Below are 22,226 nucleotides of genomic sequence, written 5' to 3' on the forward strand. Positions count from 1 at the left end.
GAGACACGTTACAGCACGTTTGGTCGCGAACTCTTTGCCAGCTATGCAGCAATACGGCATTACAAAAACTTCCTGGAAGGCCGGGTTTTTCATTCCCTTACAGACCGACAACCCCTCACCTTCGCCTTTCACGCCAAATCGAGCCTCGTATTCGACCCGAGAGATTCGTCAGCTCGCTTCGATTTCTGAATATATAACTTATCTGCGCCACAAATCTGGAGCTAACAACGAGGCGGCAGACGCCCTGTCACGTGTCGAGACACTCACTGCGCCACCTGACTTCGACTTTTCCTAACTGGAAAAAGCTCAACAAAATGACGCTGAGTTGCGGATACTGCAAGAGTCCTCCACCTTGCTGCAGCTTCGACCTGTACGACTACCGCTTACAAACTGCAAGGTGGTATGCGACACCTCAACGGGTACGCTACGACCGTACATCCCTCCCATTTTTCGACGCTTCATCTTTCACTCACTCCATGACCTAAACCATTCTGGTATTCGAGCAACCCAACGACTCATCTGCTCGAGATATGTCTGGTCAACATCAACCAAGACATTCGCCTCTGTACGCGGTCTTGCAGCTCATGCCAACGCTCCAAGTTTCAGCGTCATACAAAAGAGCACGCTTCATCTTTTCAAACCACCAGACGCCCTCTTCGACCACGGGCATGTTAATATTGTCGGACCCCTCTCAACATCCTAAAGGTTCCGATATATACATAAAAGCTTGGATCGCTTTACCAGATGGCCAGAAGCGATCCCAATTTCGGTCATCACCGCACAAGCCGTGGCGTACGCGTTCATCACCAACTGGATTTCACGGTACGGCTGCCCTTCCATTGTCACCACGGACCATGTTTTGCACTTCCAAAGCTCATTCTTCGCTTCAATGGCAAAACTCCTTGCAGTGTGCTACATCCACACGAAAACCTACCATCTGTCCGCCAATGGCATGGTCAAGAGGCTACACCGGCAACTCAAGGCCTTGCTCATTACAAAGAGTGACAGGACCAATTGGGTGAACCATCTCCCTCTGGTGCTCTTGGGCATTCGGGCCAATTTGAAGGAAGATGTTTGCTGCACAGCTGCCGAACTAGCGTATGAAACAACGCTTCTTTTTTGATGAGCTCCTCACACACCTGCCCAATCCACCATCCGACCTTCCTTCGTATCTCCAAGATATACGAGACCTGTTATCCTGTTTGCGACCGACCCTGTCACGGCAAAAAAAAAAAAAAAAAAAAAACACCACGGAAAACTTTTATTCACACAGAACTAACAACATGTACACATGTGTTTTTGACGTGACTCCGTGCGTCTATCATTAACACCACCTTACGATGGCCCATTTAAAGTCATCTCCCGAGATAAGAAGACTTTCACCATCATCATCAATGAACGACGGTCGATGTCCACGTCGTGTACATCGACCGTATAAAACCTCCTTTTATGGCAGCCTCAATCTGGGACACTGCGCTCGTGTCATCATCAATGATCTCCCAGAAGCCGGAAGACGACACTCGCAGGCCTGCTCAAGAACCCTCCAGCAAACAAGAAAACTGTCATGTGGAGCTAAACCCTGCTGCTCCTCTAGGGGGGAAGACCTGTAGTGTCTTGGTGTCCGTAATAGCGATGTTACTCACAGAAAGCCAGTCACGCGAAAAGACGAGAGCCAGTCCGCGTGTGGAAAGAGAAGAAAGAAGCTCCACAAAAAATCGCCCCAGGGAGGCTCCGACGGCTGCTCCATCTGCTGGCTGCTTCCCGGTCTGAACGGCATCTTAAAATACCTCCTGCAAATAAATGAAGGGCCACCTTGGCCACTTCAGAGTCAATTATCTTAGCGCTCTACTGCCTGAGGAGCCGTTATAAACTACGGCCACTGCACCATAACATAAGGAGCAGAAATAGCTTGCTGGGACGGCTGAAAACGCAACATAAACGCACGGCTAAAGAGGTGGAAGAGCGAGCAAAAAATGAAAGCCGTTTACAACTCCCTGTGACACTGAATCGGAGCGCAGCTCTTGAGGAGGAGGAGGGAAGGGTACTGAGGGTCACCTGTTCTCGGGGCGGGGGGGGGGGGGGGGGGGGGTGTCGCGTGACCTCGGGGGGGGGGGGGGGGGTCATGTGACCTTGGGGGCTTACGTGACCCCCCAGAAACATTTTTCCGCTAGATTTAGAGGGGAATTTTTCCGCTAAATCTAGCGGGGAATTTTTTCCGCTAGATATAGCGGGAAAATTTTTCGGCTGATTTATCGGGGAAATTTTTCCGCTAGATATAGCGGGAAAACTTTTCCGCTAGATTTAGCGGGGAAATTTTTCCGCTAGATTTAGCGGGCGATTTTTCCCGCTAAATCTAGCGGGGAAAATTTTTCAGCTAGATTTAGCGGGGAAATTTTTCCACTAGATATAGCGGGAAAATGTTTTCCCCTAGATTTAGCGGGGAAGTTTTTCCGCTAGATCTAGCGTGGAACTTTTTCCGCTAGATTTAGCGGGGAAATTTACCCATATCGCACCGCGCGGTTACGCCGACGCCGCTCAAGCCGGAAACGGGCGCTTAAGAGCTGCGCTCTAAAAACCCCATTGAAAACGAAGGTGACATCAGTGCACGAGGTTGCTTGGCAAAGAGCCAACCCGCTTAAAGTCCGCTGAGAAGCTGGTGGTAGCACTTTTAATATCGGTGTTCAAGTGGATAGCGTTTGTTTATAGTGTAATATTCTGGACGTGCTCGTATCCAGTCTCCGCAAATCGATATTATTCATTTGCGTTGTTTCAAATTTTGACCGGAGTTTTATTTTATTGAAATGTATTCTTACGGTAAGCTAGAACGATTACGGTAACAAAACTATCCTACACCCATAAGCCAATCAGAGACAAAGCTTGCAACTTGACTACCTTGTGCAATGACGATTATCCTCGTTTGCTCTAGAGAGAATATATACTTTGTAGTTAACGTTCCCTCAGGAACAGCGTGTTTGAAAATAAAAATAAATTTGACGTCAAATTTGTTTTCACGTAATAAAATGTTCGGTAGCTTAGTTTTTGAATTCGGTAACGTAGAAGCGAGCGCACGTCTCTGTTGAAAACAGCACCGAAAAAGTGAGATTAGGAACATACTTGGGGGAAGCTTAAGCAGATGCTTGGTTTGTTTAACGCAAAATATGTGTAAGAACTGGATTTCATGTGAAGCGAGTTGTAATAAAGCAACCGTAACGCGCGGGCTAAGGCAAAATAAGGCATATAACGCAAATGTGGGGCAAAAAATAAGCATACAAAACATATACCGAAGGGAAACGAATTCAGAATTAATCATAGCCAATACAAATTAGCATATTTTACTTAGAGGCGCCGAGGGGAATGGGAGCCCGGAACGTGCGATCCGAATTCTGACACCTTTGCTTGGCGCTAGAAATCCCGGCCAGAAGCTCACCGGACAAAAGCTCACCGGATTTCTCGAGTACCCGGACAAAAGCTCACCGATATTACTCGTGAACGCGGACGAAAGCTTACCTGCATAAAATTGTTTTCTTTTGTACATGAGCGCAAATACCGTGAAAATTTAAACAGCGATTTTTATCAAACGTATGCAGGACTCGCGAAAGGTATGTCTCATGAATAAAACGATATGTTCACGGATGATCATTATAAAGGTGAATACCGCCTCACACTGCCTGGAGCAGTTTTAATATGACTCTATGAACCCGGTCGTCCACAGACAGCTCCTCGGGCAATCCTGAAGGCCCTTTGTTGCATTTCAAAACCCTCTTCACCTGGGGTTCACCTTGTGTGCTTGCAGCAAAGCTGTCGTGACAAACGCTTACTCCTGTTGAAGACATTCTATCAGCCTTCAGGCACTTACATGGCCATGTCCCACAAGCTTGTGGAACCTATTGTTCCATCATAAGCAGAAGCTGTTGGGCGCCTATGTTTGCCAACGTAGTAGCAAATGCAAGTTCAACTAGCGATGTCGCAAAGTCGCGCTATACAAATTTCGGACAAATACGACTAACATAAGGAAAACCCCCAGCACAAGCTCTATATCTTCTACCTCGGTTTTTAGTCAACCGGATTCGAAGATATATCATTTTAAGTATATGATAATTCACGGGGTCACTAACGTCGAATCACTTATCCTTTAGACCAAACTTTAGCCAATACCATTTGGCCCCAACTAAGCTTTCATCCGGGTTACCAAAAGACAAAAATGTGAGCTTTTGTCCTTGTCCACCGAAAGACGAGTGAGCTTCTGTCCGGGTATGACGAAGCATAGGTGAGCTATTGCTGTACGGTTACCTGCCGTATAAGGAGATGCGAAAAGGAGCGGAACCAATTGAACTAAATAGGACTCACAGGAGCCGAAACACATGTTTATACAAAAAATACAGCATGCGAAAGGGCATTGAACCGAAACACACACAGTTTCTTGAGGTCTCAAGTTAGTTTTAACCTCGTTATTTGCCCTGTTGTTTACAGTTTTCCGTGATTGGCTCTACCAAGTTCTTTCCGGGAACGTAGGCGCTCTCGATTTCTATCGGATTGTAAGAATACGAGGTGGGGTGTCTAATGGTGCGATTGAAAATTATTTTACAAATAACAAGGAAAGCTAAGTATGCATGACTCAAATATGCTGCGTAATAGTGACACCTTTGGTTTCTTATAATAATATTATTTTACTGAAGTCCTCTTATATAACGCTATTGAACTCTTGTGGTCGTTTTACTAACAGCGTCAAGTATAACCGTAGGGAATCTCATATTTTTCTAAAGATGTGTTTGTTTTAGTACTAACAAAAACCATCTGACAATATAAGACTTTAGATTAGCCTTAAAATATATATCTCTGCACATGAAATACTTTAATAACCTTGTAATACGAAATGAAGTGCTTAGATTGGCCAGTTGGTACATTGCAAATGGTATAAAACAGCGAAAAAACACGGACCGAGACACGAAGAAAACAACGACACAGGACGCACTCTCAACTTAAGTTTATTCAAAAAAATACGCACTAATGTTCCCAACGGGAACGAACAGTCATCAATCAATCTCTGCCCAACTCACGTTTCAAATATTCATACTGATCCGTAGATAGGGCCAAAGAGGTTTCGCTGACGCAGTTGCTTCCCTTAGCCCTAATCTCGAAAGCCTCGTGTAGTTTGCATGACACCTCGTTTATGTTTTTTGCCAAAATTTGTGTACTGTTGAATTGCGGATTGCGAGAGCATCTGCTGCAATGAACGGCAAAATGCCCTGACGGTGTCGTCCTCGTGGAAGCTGCGAGTTCGCTGCCAGATTATTTAGACATCTGCTTGTGGCACTACGTAGCTTAACCCACACCTCATCGGAATCTCATACACGACACAAGTCGTCCAATCTTTGTACTTGTTCCTATGCTTAGTGTTGCGCGGGTGTATGATCGGCTGTGGATCGTTGACTCTTCGGCATAATCGCGACATCTCATTAGGCGCTGAAAACACAACCGGGACTGTAACGCTGAGCTACCTTCTTAAGATTGTGTGCGACGCCGTGCACATAGGGAACAGCTAGTGTTGCGGAGTTGCCACTCCGGAGTTGGAATGATTCCGGAATCATTCCGCATTTTCGCGACCCCGGAATGGAATGGGAATGGAATGGCGGAAACGTTCAGGGGAATGGAATGGGAATGGAATTAGATGTCATTTGCCCGGAATGGAATGGGAATAATGGAATGAGCCGGGTTCTTTATTAATATTTTTTTTATTATTTTTCTTTTGAGGGTGGGGGGGGGGGGGGGGGGGTTACGTTCAGCTAAACGGAGCCAGTCAGCGAGTCAGTTGTTCAGAAAAAAAAATGTGCGGGAAACTGCTAGAAATACAAAAAAAACAAGCGTCAGAGCAAAGACCAAAGGGGGGGGGGGGGGGGGGGGGTGTGGCGGTGGCGCCTTTCACGGACGCGCAGACGGCGGGCTTTACTGGTGTTACACGAGAGCGAAACAAGAAACCAAGCACCAAGCGAAGGAAGCGGCAAAGAAGCCACCATGCGCGGCTCCTCATCGTGCTTCTTGCATTACATATTTTTTTTTTTTTTTTTTTTTTTTGCGACGGCATGGAGAATGCACGCGCGCGCACAGACTGAGATCTTGGAGCGGGGGGCGACTCATAACTCGCAGAGCTCTGATAACTCGCTGACTCGCACGCCGCCGCAGAAAGATGATCGGTTATTGTTTTCTTGTAGTTCAAGGAGCGTTGTTTAGCAGGTTGCCAACCTTGCTGCCTTCCACGTTCATTCGCGCGCACTCCTTTGAAGTGCGAAAAAAGGCGAGATTCACTTCTCACTTCTCCTCTTGCGCTTTGCTCCGACGCTTGCTTTTTTATACTGCATTTTTACGTGTAAGTCTACCTTTTACTTGGTGTTTGTTCCAATGCTTGTTTTTTGTGTTATATGTGTTACATTCAAGTGGGTTGGGATTACAAACAAGCTAGCGGATGCCCGCTCATTTCCTTTGACTTTAGTCTCTGCATACTTTGTTTCACCTGCGATGGATCGCTGCGCTCGCTTCGCTCCAGGCAATCCAGCACCGTGAGCTTAGTAATATTAGTGCTTTTTTGAGGCATTTAGCGTTTTTTTCTTTTTTTGCAATTGTCTATGTGTTTGACAATGTTAGCTTTATGCTGCTTATGCCGGAAACATTGCGAAATGTAGCTGTCAAGTCCCAATTTTTACGTTTAGGAATTAGAGGAATGGAATGGAACGACTTAGCCATTCCAGGAGTGGGAATGGGCCCAGTGGCCCCATTCCTAGGAATTGAAAGGAATTGAATCATCGAAAACTCTAATTCCCCGGAATGGAATTGGGATGGAATGGGGGTGCCCATTCCGCAACACTGATAGGGAATGACCAGCGGCCGTTGAGGTCTTATCTCGCAGGATGGTTTCTGTGATGCCTTAAATTTCTTTATCAGGCTCCCGCCTACCTCGACCAATGAGCTCAATGGGAAACCCCCCCTCCGCAATCGGTCTACCTGTCTCACAAAGCTATCTTGTGCGCTTTGCGGACAAGACATTTTAAGGAACGCTTCTAAACACGCGCTCGCGATTTCTCTTTTCACGAGCTTTGAATGACAGGAGTCATAAAGAAGAATCCCCTTCCTTGATATAGGTGCACACGTCCAGAAAATATGCTCCCCTAAACAGCTAAGCTTGAGGTAGAGGAATTGATTTATCCCATATTTAGGTATTTCACGCGTGAAGGACAATTAATGGCAACATGACTTAAATACCGTTAGCAAACCCGTCACCTCACAGCTAGAGGGACCGTTTGTGTGTGCGAGGTAGGGAATATTAATGCGTACTTTTTCGAATAAACTTCAGTTGAGTTTACGTTGTTGTTGTTGAAATGATCCCCCATGAACAAATTCAGGGGCTAGAGGATAGAAGGAGGCAAGAAGGAGAAGGCAAGGAAGATAAAGAGGAGGGGAGGAGGAAGAAGGAAGAGGAGCAGGGGAGAGGAAAAGAAGGAAGAGGAGAGGAGGAGGGGAGGTACGGAGGAGGGGGGGGGGGGCGTACCTTCCCCTTCGTACCCTCTCCTGCTCCTCCTCGGCTGCTGCGCTCTATTTTCGAATTACAGAGATTTGTAAACGTGTTCCTCTTTTTTTTTTCAGCATTGACGAAACGGCTTCCGACGATTTACCATCAATAATTGATACTGTTTTGAGGGAAACGGGTAAAGAAAAACTTCAGTACGTCGGGTGGTCACAAGGAGCACTGCAGATGCTCGCACTGCTTTCTGAGAAACCAGAATACAACAAAAAGGTACACTTCAAAAGAAGCTCACGATGTTTATGGTTTTGGGGGTTAAAGCCTTAAAACAATAAATATTAAATAAGAACGCTATGTTTTCTTTTTCAATATTAAGACTTTCCAACCAACACAGGTAATAAATCTACAAAAATTTTGTTTTATTATATTATCTTTATAAACATCCAAGAAATTATATGACTTGTCGTCCTTCTCATGTAAATGATTCACCACTTCAATCGAACCATCTAGAAACGTCAACTTATGTTGTTTAGCGATCGCTGAACATGCCTTAACTTCTCACTCACGTCGGCTGGACTCGTCACTAAAATAAGTCTAGCAGTATGGCAGTCTACTGTGGAGCATATTGAAAAAATCGATATAGAGCGCGACGCAGTCGGTATATATGCCACTGCCCTCGTAGCGTTTAAAAGACACTGAACCCCCCAGAAAATAAATTGTGTACCTAATTTGGACAGGCATGTCTCAAAACTAATGTTTGTTGAAAGAAAAGAAATATTTTGCCCAATATTTATGTTTAATGCGAAGTTTTCGATTTGAGGGCGAAACCGAAATTGTATCTCTATAAGATGATGATGAAAGCTTTTGTACTCCTCAAGTGAGCCGTCAGAGTTCGCTGGCCACACCCTCTTTTTTTATTGGATTGGGTTGGCTACTTGGCCAAATATCGCGATTTCCGGTGCGACCAACGTGTTTTAGTTGAACACACGTGCACAAGCCTGTCGTCACCACGATGGCAGCGAGACCGATGGACCCGGCGCCCAAGCGTGAACTTCTGGATCGCTGCGAAGAGCTTGGGCTTTCACCCCACGCGTACACGCCTCAGAGGACGGCTGGTAGCGATGAAGTCGACGCACCGCTTCTGCTGCCCGACAGTTCGCCGCGCCTCAACGACACGGACTGGTAATTTACATGCGATTTCTTTATTTACGTGACAAAAATAGCGTAGCTGCTACCTCGTTGATCGAGGCCTCGCATGATTAGAAGTGGCCGCTGGCTGTCTTTTTTGTTGAGCCAACTCGTCAGGAGGAAAAAAAACCGGAAAAGCTTGCATGTAGTGCTGGTACTGACCCATACGAAATTCCGCGCTGCTATGTGCACCCAACTCCTGCCCGTTTAGATCTGGATGAGCATCGTACCGGCATGCGGTCGTGTATCACTACTGCGTGATGCACGTTAAAGACAACAGGCTAGCGGTTGTACTGCACTGGCTAAATTTCTCATCTACAGTCGCCCGTTGAGACAGGCTAAGTTCTAGGCTGTATAAGCCTACACACCGCCGATTTTTTGTTTTTCTAATTTTTGGTGCAGTTTCGGCCACCGCCACGTAATGCCGACGGCCGGCGAATGTGTCTGCTGCTAGAAGGTCGAGGAGGTCGCCGGCAAAGCCTGCAGCATCTGCATCACGCAACACAGCGACTTCTTCGGGGCAATCCTCAACCCCGTCATCCTCCAAATCGCATCGCGTATCGCATCAGGGCGATCGAGCTCTTGAACAGGGAGCTTGTCGGGAACAGAGAAACCCACAGGGAACGCCTTCGCAATCCAGCTGCTGTCGGATATTCGGAACACAAACACATTGGTCGGTTTCCATCTACATCTTTTTGTGTAACCCAATACTTACATACGGAGCCCGATTCGAGTTCAGATTAGGGCAAGAGGGCATCACACTTTGGTGTAAAACCGGCCTCTAATTCTAAAGAAGCCGTCCGAGGTTGTAAATGGTAAGTGCAGTGATGAGTCCACAATGTGCGCAATTTGTTATTGTACAAGATAGTACCGTTTATTCTACCGTGGGCAGATGTGATCTTGACACGAAAATTACGCTGTGTCTAAGTGCACGTCGGAAGAATCCGGAACGAGGCCTCTAAACGTACATCAGACGTATCCGGAACGGAACCTAAAGAAATGTCGGACGTATGCAGATCCGGTAGTCTACAGATACGTCTCCGGAAAGTGGCCTAAACATATTTCGGACGAAATTGATCTGGCAGAAAGACGGTCAGATCCGACGCTATTTTCGAACGACAAACACAGTTATTGCATGGAAGTAGCAACTACCACCCGATTTAAAGTACCAGCCCCCTACTAAAAACATAAACATTGAAAAAAAATTATCGCAGACACTCGATGTCTGCTCTCCAACAAGGTCGAGCACTCACGGGCGGTCCCAGGCACGCGGTTTCGTCATCAGGTGATAGATGGAGGCACACAACGCCACTTAAGCTACCGCGCAAGCGTTCTGTGTTCTTTCTTTCAAGAGTGCGTTTCTTTTTTGTTTTGTTTTTGTTTACATGGTTCAGGCATTCATAACCTTGCTTCCCACAAAAAGTCCTTATGCACGCGAGGGACGACGGGAACCACGGCGCTGCAGACGATGGTGTGATACGGTGTAAACAATATGAGGCGCCGCGGCCCGTAAAAAGAGTTCGGGATCGCGCATTTCATAATTTAAGAGTCATTTCTCGAATCAAAGCACCTCCCACTCTCTCTTTGAACATCGCGGGTGGGACAAGAAGGGGTGCTTAGAATCGGGTGATTAGTAATGGGGAGTTTTCGTAGAACGTTCTCCACTACCCCCTTACGAGATCCGGGACTCTGCAGGCAAAGCTAGCGCCACTCATGCGCACTAGAGGCGTCCTTGTTCTGCGAGCGTAGCGAAGGAACAGTCTATGCAAACTCTCTATTGATAAAAAAGGTGGGATGAAAATCGTCAGTGGGGTACCAGTGACACGACCCTTCCCCAATCGCGGTTACGTCTGACGTACCTTTAGGCTCCACCTTCCGAGTATGTCCGACGTACCTTTAGACACACCGAACAACGTCTGCCGAGCTCATTAAATTTATTGTGCAATCATTATTCATTAATCAAATGAATAATGATTACACTGTGCTTTGTCGGCAACAGTTAGCAATAACAGGCGGGTTGTGGCCTTTTCATGTACCCAGTGCCCACATAGCAGGGGCACCTGTGGACAGTGCATGCGTGGGGGCAGCTGACATGTTCTTTCACATTGCATGGTGCTTGGTAGTGCCCCTGCTATGCGGGTGTGGGGGGGGGGGGCGTTAACATCACGGCCCACCTGTTGCTGTGTCTACCATAGTGCTTCATAACCCTGAGTTCAATCTGGATTCTCTATTCCTTCAACAGAGGGTACAGGTACGTTGGATACCACCAGTTTGCAAGGTGGATTTGGCACCGCCTCGGAAGTCACAACGGGAAGATCCTGCCTGCCTGTGTAGTGGAGGCCATTAGGAATGCCTATCCATCAGAACAATACTGTGGCTTCAGATATCCTGGCCTGTAGGCCCAACGCAATATTGGCGCGCGCAAGGCCGCACAAGCAGTGCTCGGTCATGGAACTCTAGAAGATTCGCGTTTATTCTTGCTCAGGGAGTAAGTGCCTGTGGCAAGGCCGCACACCCGGTGCTCGAACCTTATGGGCCGAATTTTTGTGATGCCAACACACTCTAGGTAAGAAGCTGCTGTGGCCTTGTCGAGTCGGTCTCGCTCTCGCTTGCCATTACGCCACCAAATTGCCGCCCGCTTTTCTGCTGTCTCGACGCTCATTGGTAATTTTGTTTGGCAGATGTTCGCTGAGTAAACTCTTCTTTTCAGTTAATAATTTATCGTCTCTTCGCCTTACTCCTTGACAATATGCACTTTGGAAGACGATGGGGTTTAGGGTTCCCCAGAGATGCCGCTGTGTTGTGGCGCAGCAGCTGTCCACATTGGGGTCGACCTCATCCACCTCCTTTAACGCAGGCAAAAAGCACTGGCTTATAGAACTATTCCAAGCTGGGTCCAAAATTTCCCAGCGTGGAATAGTTCCCTAAACCCGTGCACTGATTTTTGCATGAGATTGACTGCAATATCAGATAGTGAGGCACACCTTATACTAATGTGCTATTGTTTTGAAGCCTTTGTATGCTCTAACATGTTGAATAAAAAATTGCAATTCGATGCTTCAGGTAGTTTTTATTCGCAAAGTAAACATGTTTTGTATATTACCTCAAATTGTTCCAGGAAATCCTCAGAATGGTAGCCTGTGCGGCTTTTATAGCGGTCACTTCATCACTGGCACACCAACAAGATTTTTTCTTTGTGGGGGGGGAATCGGGAGTGAAGTTTTCTGAAATAAAAAAAGAACATGAAAGAAAAAAATGGTGTGATACTTCAAAGTGAGCAACGTTGCACTTTGGCCCAAGGGGACTTGTTGGCATTGGGGCCACCTGCAGAAATGGGAAGAGATGTGCTTCGTCATGCATCCACTACAGTGGCACACCCACGGGAACGGGGGGGGGGGGGGGGGGGGGTTAGCGGTTATATTCCTCCCTACAACTCCGTAATAATTTTTTTTGTATATGTATTTTCAGGAATTTTTTAATGTAATGTCCGCAACGAGGATTTTTAAGGGTAAATAGATTGATCACCTCCTCCCCTCTTCCTCTCGCCCCCACCCCTCGCCGTTGCGCTGGTGACGTACACGGCGAAATAGAGTTGGCACAAGCGAGTCATTTCTGTAATATACATTCTTCCACTGACAGATGACACACCATTACTAAAATTACCTATGTTGTCAAAAGTGTTCATCTGACGCGCCAACCTAGGTGTTTCAATCTTGCGTCCCTCGATACACTGTCCGATCAAAATGCGAAGAAACACCGAGAGGATTGTATTCACGGTAACAGTGTAGCGGTGTGTACAGTCTTCTGTAGTGGCGCACACACGGCGGGTGGGGGGAGTTCAGGGTCCTCACACCCCACCCCCTAGAGTTTTGTAGCGGTCGATCTCACCTCCCCCCCCCCTCCCCCGCCCCCGTTGCATTGACGATGATGTACACGGCGTGATAGATTTACTACGAAGGATTCGGTTCTGGATTTTTTTATCGTACATTGACAAATTAAAATATTTTCGCAATTAGTAGCCATAGCGGCCATAGATGGATGGATGAATGAATCCGGCTTAGCCCTTTGGGTCGGGCGGTAGCTTACGCCACCTAGCCATTTTGTTTCACCATCTAAGCTTAGAATATTCAAAAGTGAAATCTATATTCACTCCGCACTGCAAAGAAAGTGAGCCTATAAAAACCCACTTGCCATCAGTTAATAGAAAAATACCTAGTTTTCTCTCGCTTTCTGCCACCATTGACTTAATCTTTGCTTGGTAATCTCTACAGTCTTGAAATTCACTCACCCTTTGCTTTCTCTAAAACTCAATGTCTTTATTAAATCTATGTTGTCTTCGGTAGGCATAGGGTGAAGCCCTTTACAGTAGAGTATCAAGTGCTCAGCCGTCTCGTCCTCCTCTCCACAAGCAGTGCACACTGTATCAATTTCCTGGTACTTCGCTCTGTATGTTCTGGTTCGCAGAACACTTGCCCTCGCCTCAAACAACAATGAGCTTCCCCTAAAATTGTCATAAATGCTTTCTTTGGCAATAACTGTTTTGTTTAATATATAGCTTTCCAGAGCCGTCTTTGTCTGCATTCCCTCAAGCCACCGATCTCTTTCTGTGGCCTTAACTTTCTTCTTAACTGAGACTTGCTCTTCCGTATCTCCACTATAGCCTAAAAACTTTCCTCTTAATTTCCTAGTGCGATATCTCCACTTTGTGTCTATACTCCTCATGTATAAATAGCTGAAAACCTTTCGTGCCCATTGCTCTCCATCCATCTGCCTCAACCGATCCTCAAATTCTATCTTGCTCACCGCTTCCCTGCTCTCAAAAGACGCCCATCCCATGTCTCCTTGTACTCCCTGGTTTGGCGTTTTGCAATGTGCCCCCAAAGCCAGCCTACCTACTCCGCGCTGTTTTATTTCTAGCCTTGTATACACTTCGGATCTCGTGCATAGCACTGCGTTTCCAAAAGTCAAGCCAGGCACCATGACCCCTTTCCAAATCTCTCTCACCACGTCATACCTGTTGTAATTCCAAAGTGCTCTATTTTTCATCACAGCTGCATTTCTGTTGCCCTTATCTATTATATACTTTTCATGCTCATTGAGATATTCTGAACCATCACATATCCATACTCCTAGATACATGTATTTACTAGCTCTCTCAACTGTAATATTCTGTATCTTCAGCCTCTCAGCTACATCATTGTTAAAAATCATGACTGCTGATTTTTCACTGCTGAATAGCTCCATCTGGTTTACTGTGCGCGAACTTCATATGTCCGCCATGTTGGAGGGTGCTCCGCCGTGCTGTCCGTACTCGATTGAGTGCCCGAGCTTTCGTCCTAGCGTCCTAGCCGCGTTGGCTGCGTATACGTTGCTGAAGCGTAAGGTGCAGGCTCCAGAAGAATGCCCCAGTACTGCTGTGTTTCGCGATGCATGCGGAGTGGCTACAAAGATCCCTTCGGAAACGAGGTGAGCTTCATACGCGCGTAATTTTGTTGTAGTGAGCGGTCATCCGGCCATCGCGATTTGTTACAACCGTTTAGAGCTGTTCCGCGGTTTGTTGGAGGCCTCTCTTGCGAGTTGCTTCTCACAGCAGAATGACTGCACCCGTACATGTAGTACGTTTCTCGTGCACGCGCTGCCACTGCACCAAGAACGTCAGAGCGCTCGCGCTGAAAGCAAGAATATCGAAGGCGGGAGTGCATGCATAAAATATCGTTTTGGCAGCTGCAACGTAAGGGCTGGGGCATTGCGCTACCTTTTTGAATAGATTTTCAGCGCGTGCCCAGAACGGTATCGAGAATCGAAAGATTAGGGAGCCACTGCTACCGCCCCGAGGCTTGTGCCTGCTGGAGGTCGTCTCCGACTCTTAGTACGAATCCACAAACCCATCCCGGGAGCTCTGGCATCTCGGAAAGGTCTCGAGTTAAGTCCGATGCCATCGCAAGAACTAATAACTACGAAATTTGTACTAAAAGACGGCGAGACCACGCAGCAAAGAGCACGACACATGATGACTGGAACCCCCGAACATGGCAGCGCGTCTTTCTCGAATATGATGATGATGATAGCAATAAAGAATTTTTCATATGGTTCATTGTCTCCAGCTAGACAGCGTGCAAACTGCTGTCTATCGGTACCTTGTTGGTACTAGAACCGTAGCTACAATGACCAGGCTTGCAGCTCACCACAGAGCTGCGAGGCCATTTCCCGGGAAGTGACATTTGAAAAGCTACGCCTACACATGCAAACCAATAGAGTTGAGGTGGGGCAGCATGGCTAAACCAGAAAATGTGAAAAATATGACTCTCTGCCTTTGCTACATGAATCCTCCGAAACTTTCTGGGATATGACAACTAGTGAATGAACTCGTGAAATGGGGTGGCATGGCTACACCAGAAAATGCTAAAAATATGGCTCCCTGCCTTCGCTACATGAATCCTCGGAAACTTTTGGGGCTATGAGAACTAGGGAATGAACTCGGAAAATGTGTGAACCACCACACGTTAAAGCCGGCAGCCGGGTTGTAAGTAATGGAGAGGCTTGTTTGTTAATACATAGCCTCCTCTATACTCACAACCCTGGCAGTTCGACGACGGAGCCATGGAGGCCCGGTCACAAATTTAGAGCGCGAGGATCTGACACACACACAGCATTTTTCGGGGAATCTCGTAGGGAGCGCATAGCTTCCCTATTGAAAATTCCATCAAGCTACGTAATTTGGGACACTGACTGCCAGTCAGCAGCCTTGGTGGAACGTGATGGACCATCAGACGTCATCTGATGGTCCATCAGATGACTGCCACTGCCAAGGGAATTTTATCAACAAGGGCAGCATTTATATAAGAGTAAAGCTATACGCACTCATAAATATCGCCAAATGCCTGGATAAAACAAAATGTTCGAGAAAAAAAAAAAAAAGCAGCACCAAGGCGCATCGACCCGCGACCACATGCGTACAAATCGGACACCTTAACCGCTATGCTACGCGACCGTTAGAGAAACTGGATTTTACTATTCGTTTTATACGAAATGCTTTGGCTGCAAATGTGGTTAAGCCGTCAGCATGTTATGCAAAGCACTCGTACATCACTCGCCGTACTTCAATTCTACTCACCTGCCATGTAGAGTACTTTCGCGTCGTAGAACGATCTTTTTGTTCGCGCATCACAGGCCCAGTAGACCTCGTACACCCTGTCGTCTTCAACTACACCGCTTAAGTCCATTATATCGTCGGAACTCACAACGGGCTGGGTCTTGTCGAGTAGAAATTCTACTAAAACATAAGACATTGTAGAGCCCGGGCAGGATCGACAGCTTGGAGCAAGCGGGCAAACAAAACGAGTCGAGAGCGATCGTTCATGAAAGCTCGGCGAAGCCTCTATGGGCGAACCGAAGTCAGCGAAGTGTCGTGTTCGGTGCTTCGGCGGGCTTCTGATCAAGGTTGTCGGTCGGTTGCGTGTCATATCTCTAACGTCAGCGGTTTTATGGGCTCACGTCCCAAAATCGTTTTCTCGTGCATAGATTACTTTTCGTTTTCATAGATTTGACGAAATAGTGGTATCCGAACGAACTTTACGTCCTTTGACCGTACGTCTGTCTGCACGTCAAAGCTTTCTAACGTACAGTCAGAGACAATCGATGTACAGTCAGAATCACCACCAAGACATCCTGATGGCATTTCGCGGCGGCCGACTGCCACCAGGAAACCATCAGAAAGCCGACAAGCGGGGTCTGACTGGAGTTTGACTGTCGGTCAGAGTAACTTGTTGGCCAATCAGACATGCTTGACGTACAGTCGGGCACAGTCAGCGGTCCACTAGAAAACATTGACTGCCAAGCAGGGTTACATTGATGGATTTTTCCTTCGGGTTTAGAACGGCGAGGACCCGAAACACACTTGTTCGCTCGGGAGCAACAGATGCGACTGGCTGCTGATGTCGAGGCTACGGCGACTTCGGCCGCCGAGGCCTGTGGCGGAGGCTACGTCGTCAGCGTGCTCGGCCTCGTCGTCCTATGCCCTATGGCGCATGGACTGCCGAAAACGCCAAGCAGGGGATACTCACCTTTCGATGCTGTTCCCCTGTATCAATATCTGTAATCTGGAATCAATCCGCCCCGGCAATTTGCCGCACAATTTCGAGCGCAGACGGAACCGAAATGGAGGAGGGGGAAGGGATGGCGTTCCATTCATCCTCGCCAACAAGAAAAACAAGTATAGTGGGTTTAGGCGTCTCGGCGCAGCGGGGCGCCCGTTACATGGCTCGTTTCCTGCCGCTCTACCTTTTCACTTTCGGCGGCCACGTTTCGTGGCAATCTGCCAGGCTTTGTCAGCATAGAGGGGGCTATGGTTAATAGTGCAAAGTGAAAGGAGTGAAGGGCTTGTCGTATTTTTTACAACAATACCTTTAGTTAGATAATTTGTTCCTTATGCACGAAAGCAAGCTGGCTAAAAGTCTCTCACAACCCAAAAATTTATCGCAAACAATTCATACATCAATCAATCAATTGTAAGACTGTTTTAAAAGGTTGGACACTGGGGTGGCGACCATGACCGTTAGTATGGGGAACTGGGGGAAGTTCTCACGTCAATGCAGCTCTCACCTTCAGCAGGTACGTGCGCCTCCTCCACATCAGTGTCCGCCCTGCCCTCCAAATCCCGTGGGTCATCTGGCATGTTTTGCGGATTTCTGTTCTTGCCTGCGTCGCAAGGCCTATGCAGCACATTGCTGACGCTTACCCCTCCCCCCTCCATCGGGTGGTACAGGAGTTGATTTGCAATGACAGTCGTCCTCAGTGGTAAAGTGGTGCTGGGCATCGGAAAGGCACATGTTTCCAACTTGAGTCTGATGTCAGGTACAATCTGCACTGGGAATCAGTAACAGAGTTGAATGGCTGTGGCAAGGGAACTCACCAAATGGTGTCTGATGCAATGCTTTGTATGCCTGGTCCAACCATGCCTGTTGTGTCAAGCTGACCAGATGCAGCAGTTTGGCCGTCGAACGACCCTGCCAGTGCCTAAAGGTAGAAGAGGAAATAATAGTGCAATGTGCAACTTGTGCATTCTATGCACTCCGTGTTGAGTATCGGGATGGCGACGGCACCAAACTCTCAAGAGAGGAAACTCCAACGTCATGGCTGAATGCAGCTGCTGGCCTGTTCAGGCCACTTGATCCCATCGACATCTGGTTGAATAGCACACAAGAAATGTGGATTGGTGGTGGGCTACACATATAGCTTGTCCGTTATATACTGGACAATAACTCGAACTGCGTGGCAGTCTTAGTCAACAAGCGTCACACAGGCAAATTTTACTCAACTATTTTTAACAGGCAACCCCAGATCTCAAACCAGCGTAGCGGGATGTACGGGAGCTAGTGCATTAGATCCCAAACAACCTGAACTAAGGATTCGGGCAGCAACGACAGGAAAGAGTGAACACACAACGGACTAGAAACACAGACGAGGAACGTGCTCGTCTGTGTCTCTCGTCAGTTGTGTGTTTATTCTTTCCTGTTGTTCCTGCCATTACCAACGCGCTCGTTAAGCATTTAAGAATTCGGGGTTACACTAATTGAGTAAGCCTAACAGCTTACAGCCATGAACAGAATTGCTTCAGTAAGCCGAAAGGTAAAGACAAAACGTCAACTTTGCCTCACTTACAACTATTGGTGCGAGTGCGCTTGTTGCCTTCGGTAGGAACAGCGTAAGGGCCGCCCGGGCACTGGCCCCGGGTCTTAGCTACGCACGTACGTGCACGTTAGCGGAAGAGGGTTCCGGAGCGAAGTGGCGGTTACATACCCTGCCGAACTTTTTACTGGGTGGACTCCCGATTGTCTGCAGTTAAACGGCTCGCGATCTGTCGTCCGTCGGTAGACCATGGTTTCTAGGAAAGAATCGACTTCGCGGTCGCGCGTCTCGCAGCACACCACGGAGCAGCTGCGCAGTTTTCCGGGGACCGACATCTGAAATGTCACATCTACACCATGAAAAGAAAGAAACTACATATTAGAGGTAGGGCGGGGTGGCTATGCCAGAAATGGGCAAAACTGTACCTCACCACCTGTGCTACATGTATCCCCGGTAACTTTTCAGAGCTACGAAAACTAGGCAACTAACTACTGACAACGTGCGCACTAGCGCATGGAAGCGCCAGCTCCCCGGTAACTTTTCTGGGCTATGAAATCTAGACAAGTGGACGGCATCGCATGCAGACGTAGAGCCATCTTGTAAACGAATGCGACGATTGTTTGTTTACAGTCTTAAGTCGAAACGGAAGTTGAGGTTTTGAAATATTTTTTGAGTGTAGCAAGGCCTTTCTTTAGGTTAATTGTTCGTTAAGCACAAAAACAAGGTGACTAAGTTACGACAGCAACATATAACAACGACTTTGCTATAAACACTCGACATGCCGATTATCCGTATCAGCCAATGGGACCGAACTCGGAAAGCACACTCCCGGGGTACAAAAGCTATCATCATCATCCCACTGGCCCCACAGGGGTACAATTTCGGTTTCGCCCGCAAATCCAAAAATTCGCATTGTAGCATAAATAATGGGCAAAAAAATGTGTTTTTTCGTTCGACGACCATTAGTTGTGAGTCATGACGGTCCTTATTAGGTACCAAAAAAATATTGTTTTTTTCGGGGGTGGGGGGTTCAGTGTCCCTTTGAAGTCATCCCTAAACGCACTAGACGGGCGGAGCGTGCTTATGCGAGAAGCCAGCTTCACCCTGTATCCACTTTGGTAAGATAACTTGGCATTTAGCACGAACCTCGATGGCTAAAAGAAATATCAACGCTGAGCTCGAAATAATGGCTAGTAGCGGTGTTGAGTTTTGCTGCTCGAAGAAGTAGGGTATTTTAATTGTGTAATCTATGTATTTATTTTCAGATAAGCCTCTTTACTGCGATGGGACCTGTTGCCTACCTCGGCAATGTACGCGCCCCCGCGCGACTCCTTGTTCCATTTGCGGATATTATTGCTGTGAGTGTAGGATACATATTTTTCTGTTCTCTGGCGAAGGCCATTGACAAAAACACGCGAAAAAGTTCGCGCAAATATATAAAAATAAGGAGAAATCTGGACGTCTGCAATACACTTTACTTTGTTCAGGGATCAGAATTGAAAACTGATAGCATTCCATTTCAGGCATTGACCAGACGAGTTGGGAGAGCGTGATACTTGCCGCCAAGATATCACTTTTTTTTTACCAACATTTGGGTATATATTACACAAGACCAAGTTTTTTGCGCTATAGGTGTAAAGGCAACTGCCATGTGGAAATATGCAACCTGTAGAGATAGCGGTGCGTAGTGTCTTAAATGAAAATTTTCAAAATTTTCTTATTTTCTGTGGCAGCTGGGAACAAATTAATTGGATATTAGTGCTATCGTAGGACAAATCTTTATTTTTAATAATAAATACGAGTTTTTTCGTTATATCACATATTAAGTGGTATTTCGTCACATTTAACCCCAAAAGGATTACCGTTACCTAGTGTTTCATTAAAATTCAGTACAGCAACCATGAAATTAAGCTCTTAGATATTTGAATAAGGTGATGCTATCTTTTCCCAAAAGGAGGGGGACAACGCGGGGGCCCGGTCGCTCCGAGGGGACGAAGGGTAGAATTCGTAGGTCGGTCGCATATTCTCCCCTGTTTTTTCTCCCTGTAATAGTGTATTCGCTGAACGTAATTTTTCTCCGTGAAGTGAATTAAGCGCTACCAAGTTTTGAGGTAACTTGCGCCGCGTCAGAGATTTTCGCTAATCCCCCGGGCTCGCGCGGTGTTACGTTTCCGGCGGTTCGACGACGGAACGGCTGCCGAAGGAACATACAGATCGTTCTTCCAGCAGAGAGAGAGTGTCTCTGTTCCCTCGGTAGCTGTTTTGTCGTCTAACCACCGGAAACGTAACCCCGTGCGAGCCCGGGGGATTAGCGAAAATCTCTGACGCGGCGCAAGTTACCTCAACACTTGATAGCGCTTAATTCACTTCACGGAGAAAAATTATATTCAGCGAATACACTATAACAGGGAGAAAAAAACTTAAATTTCGCTAATATTAACCCAGCTCAGAGGCAGTGTAAGTAATGCCACTCTTTAAGGACCAGCCTAACAGCAATTCATAGACTTGGCCGACGTATCGGCTGAAGGGCCTGTCAAAATGGTATACGCAGTTGCTTTAGGCGAATGTGTAAAAGATTCCACTGATAGTACAAGCGTCTAAAATGTTGTTACACATAGACACAAGAACAGACATCACTACGATTTCAGGAATGTTTTCTAAGTAGAATCCTACCGCGCTGTCTCTTGTTTTAGCGAACAAAAAAGTAAAAAAATTGCCCAGCCATATTCTTACAGAACAAATAAAGCACACGTGATATAAAATAAAGAAATATCAGCTGGCTACGTGCAACCAAATTAGGATGTGTGTGCACTCAGTCGCGTGGGCCGCATTTTTTTCAAGCTCGGGTTCTCTAAAGCTTATAAAAGTTGGACGCACGAAGGCTACCCTAATGGAAATGACATAATTGAATGCTTCTCATCAAGGTTAGCCACGTTTTTATTTGTTTGCACTCAAATATTATTTAAAAACTGTATAAATTTATTAGCCAAATAAATACATTCTGATAATTAGCCAGTTTCCCAGATTGGCTAAATTTATATTGACTTGCTCAAGGGAACTGCGAACGATACTGTGTCATTTCAACTCGTGCGGCGTTTATCAACTTTTTTTCTAAATCTTGACCCATCATGGAACAACAACAACATGACAAAGCTTGACACAATTTAAGCATATGAATACTTAAAGATTGGTGAGACTCTATATAAGTTGTATGCTTTGCGCCGAATATTTTAACGCAGTAATACAAACAATCAAAATAAAGATTATGCATGTCTTCGCAATGTTTACAACAATTCATCCTCTTCAGATCCTAACTGTATTATAAGCAAGGCAAGAAACACACCTCACCATCACTGGTATGAATTTTAACCTTTTCAGAATCTATGGAAATTAGCTGGTAAAGGACAATTTCTAGTGCCCAGTTCTGCGCTGCAAAACATCGCCACCAATTTGTGCGGCAGGAAATTTGGCGACGAGATCTGCACTGCCATTCTTTTTCTCTTAGCTGGTGTGGATTTTCACCAAACTAATCGGGTAAGGAAAAACGTTTGAATCGAAAAACTAGCATTACTTCTTTAGCATGTCAACGTGAAAAAGTGTTATGTTATCATCTGGTTTGTTGCCTTGATAATATGTGCGTTTCTAACTGAAAACAGACTTTTCCTCCTAATAGATTAATGTACTGAAGGCCAAGTTAACAAGAAAACCAGAACTGGCAGCATTTTCTTGTTACTGACCTTTACATTGAGAGCATAAATACGCAGTCCCCGGCTATGATTTATCCCTGGCAACTTGAATTCTGCCATCACAACACTTAATTCAATAAATAAACAACAAATTTGGCTGCAATATACCTTTTTTAATTCTACTTCACATAGAGAAAATGCAAAAGAGTGCT

At 46.4% G+C, this 22,226-nt stretch overlaps 1 protein-coding gene across 1 annotated transcript in view; it reads left to right on the forward strand.

The window, feature by feature from the left end:
* The window catches only part of LOC115312187 (lipase member M-like), a 128,515-nt gene that overhangs the window by 16,069 nt on the left and 90,220 nt on the right, over window positions 1-22,226 (forward strand). Inside the window, exon 4 of the mRNA XM_042291590.1 lies at window positions 7,636-7,786. Within this exon, the coding sequence (XP_042147524.1) occupies window positions 7,636-7,786 (151 nt within the window). The remainder of the gene's footprint in view (window positions 1-7,635; window positions 7,787-22,226) is intronic.

The sequence above is a fragment of the Ixodes scapularis genome, unplaced genomic scaffold, assembly GCF_016920785.2.
Source record: "Ixodes scapularis isolate PalLabHiFi unplaced genomic scaffold, ASM1692078v2 PGA_scaffold2__306_contigs__length_199485367, whole genome shotgun sequence".
Classification (NCBI taxonomy): domain Eukaryota; kingdom Metazoa; phylum Arthropoda; class Arachnida; order Ixodida; family Ixodidae; genus Ixodes; species Ixodes scapularis.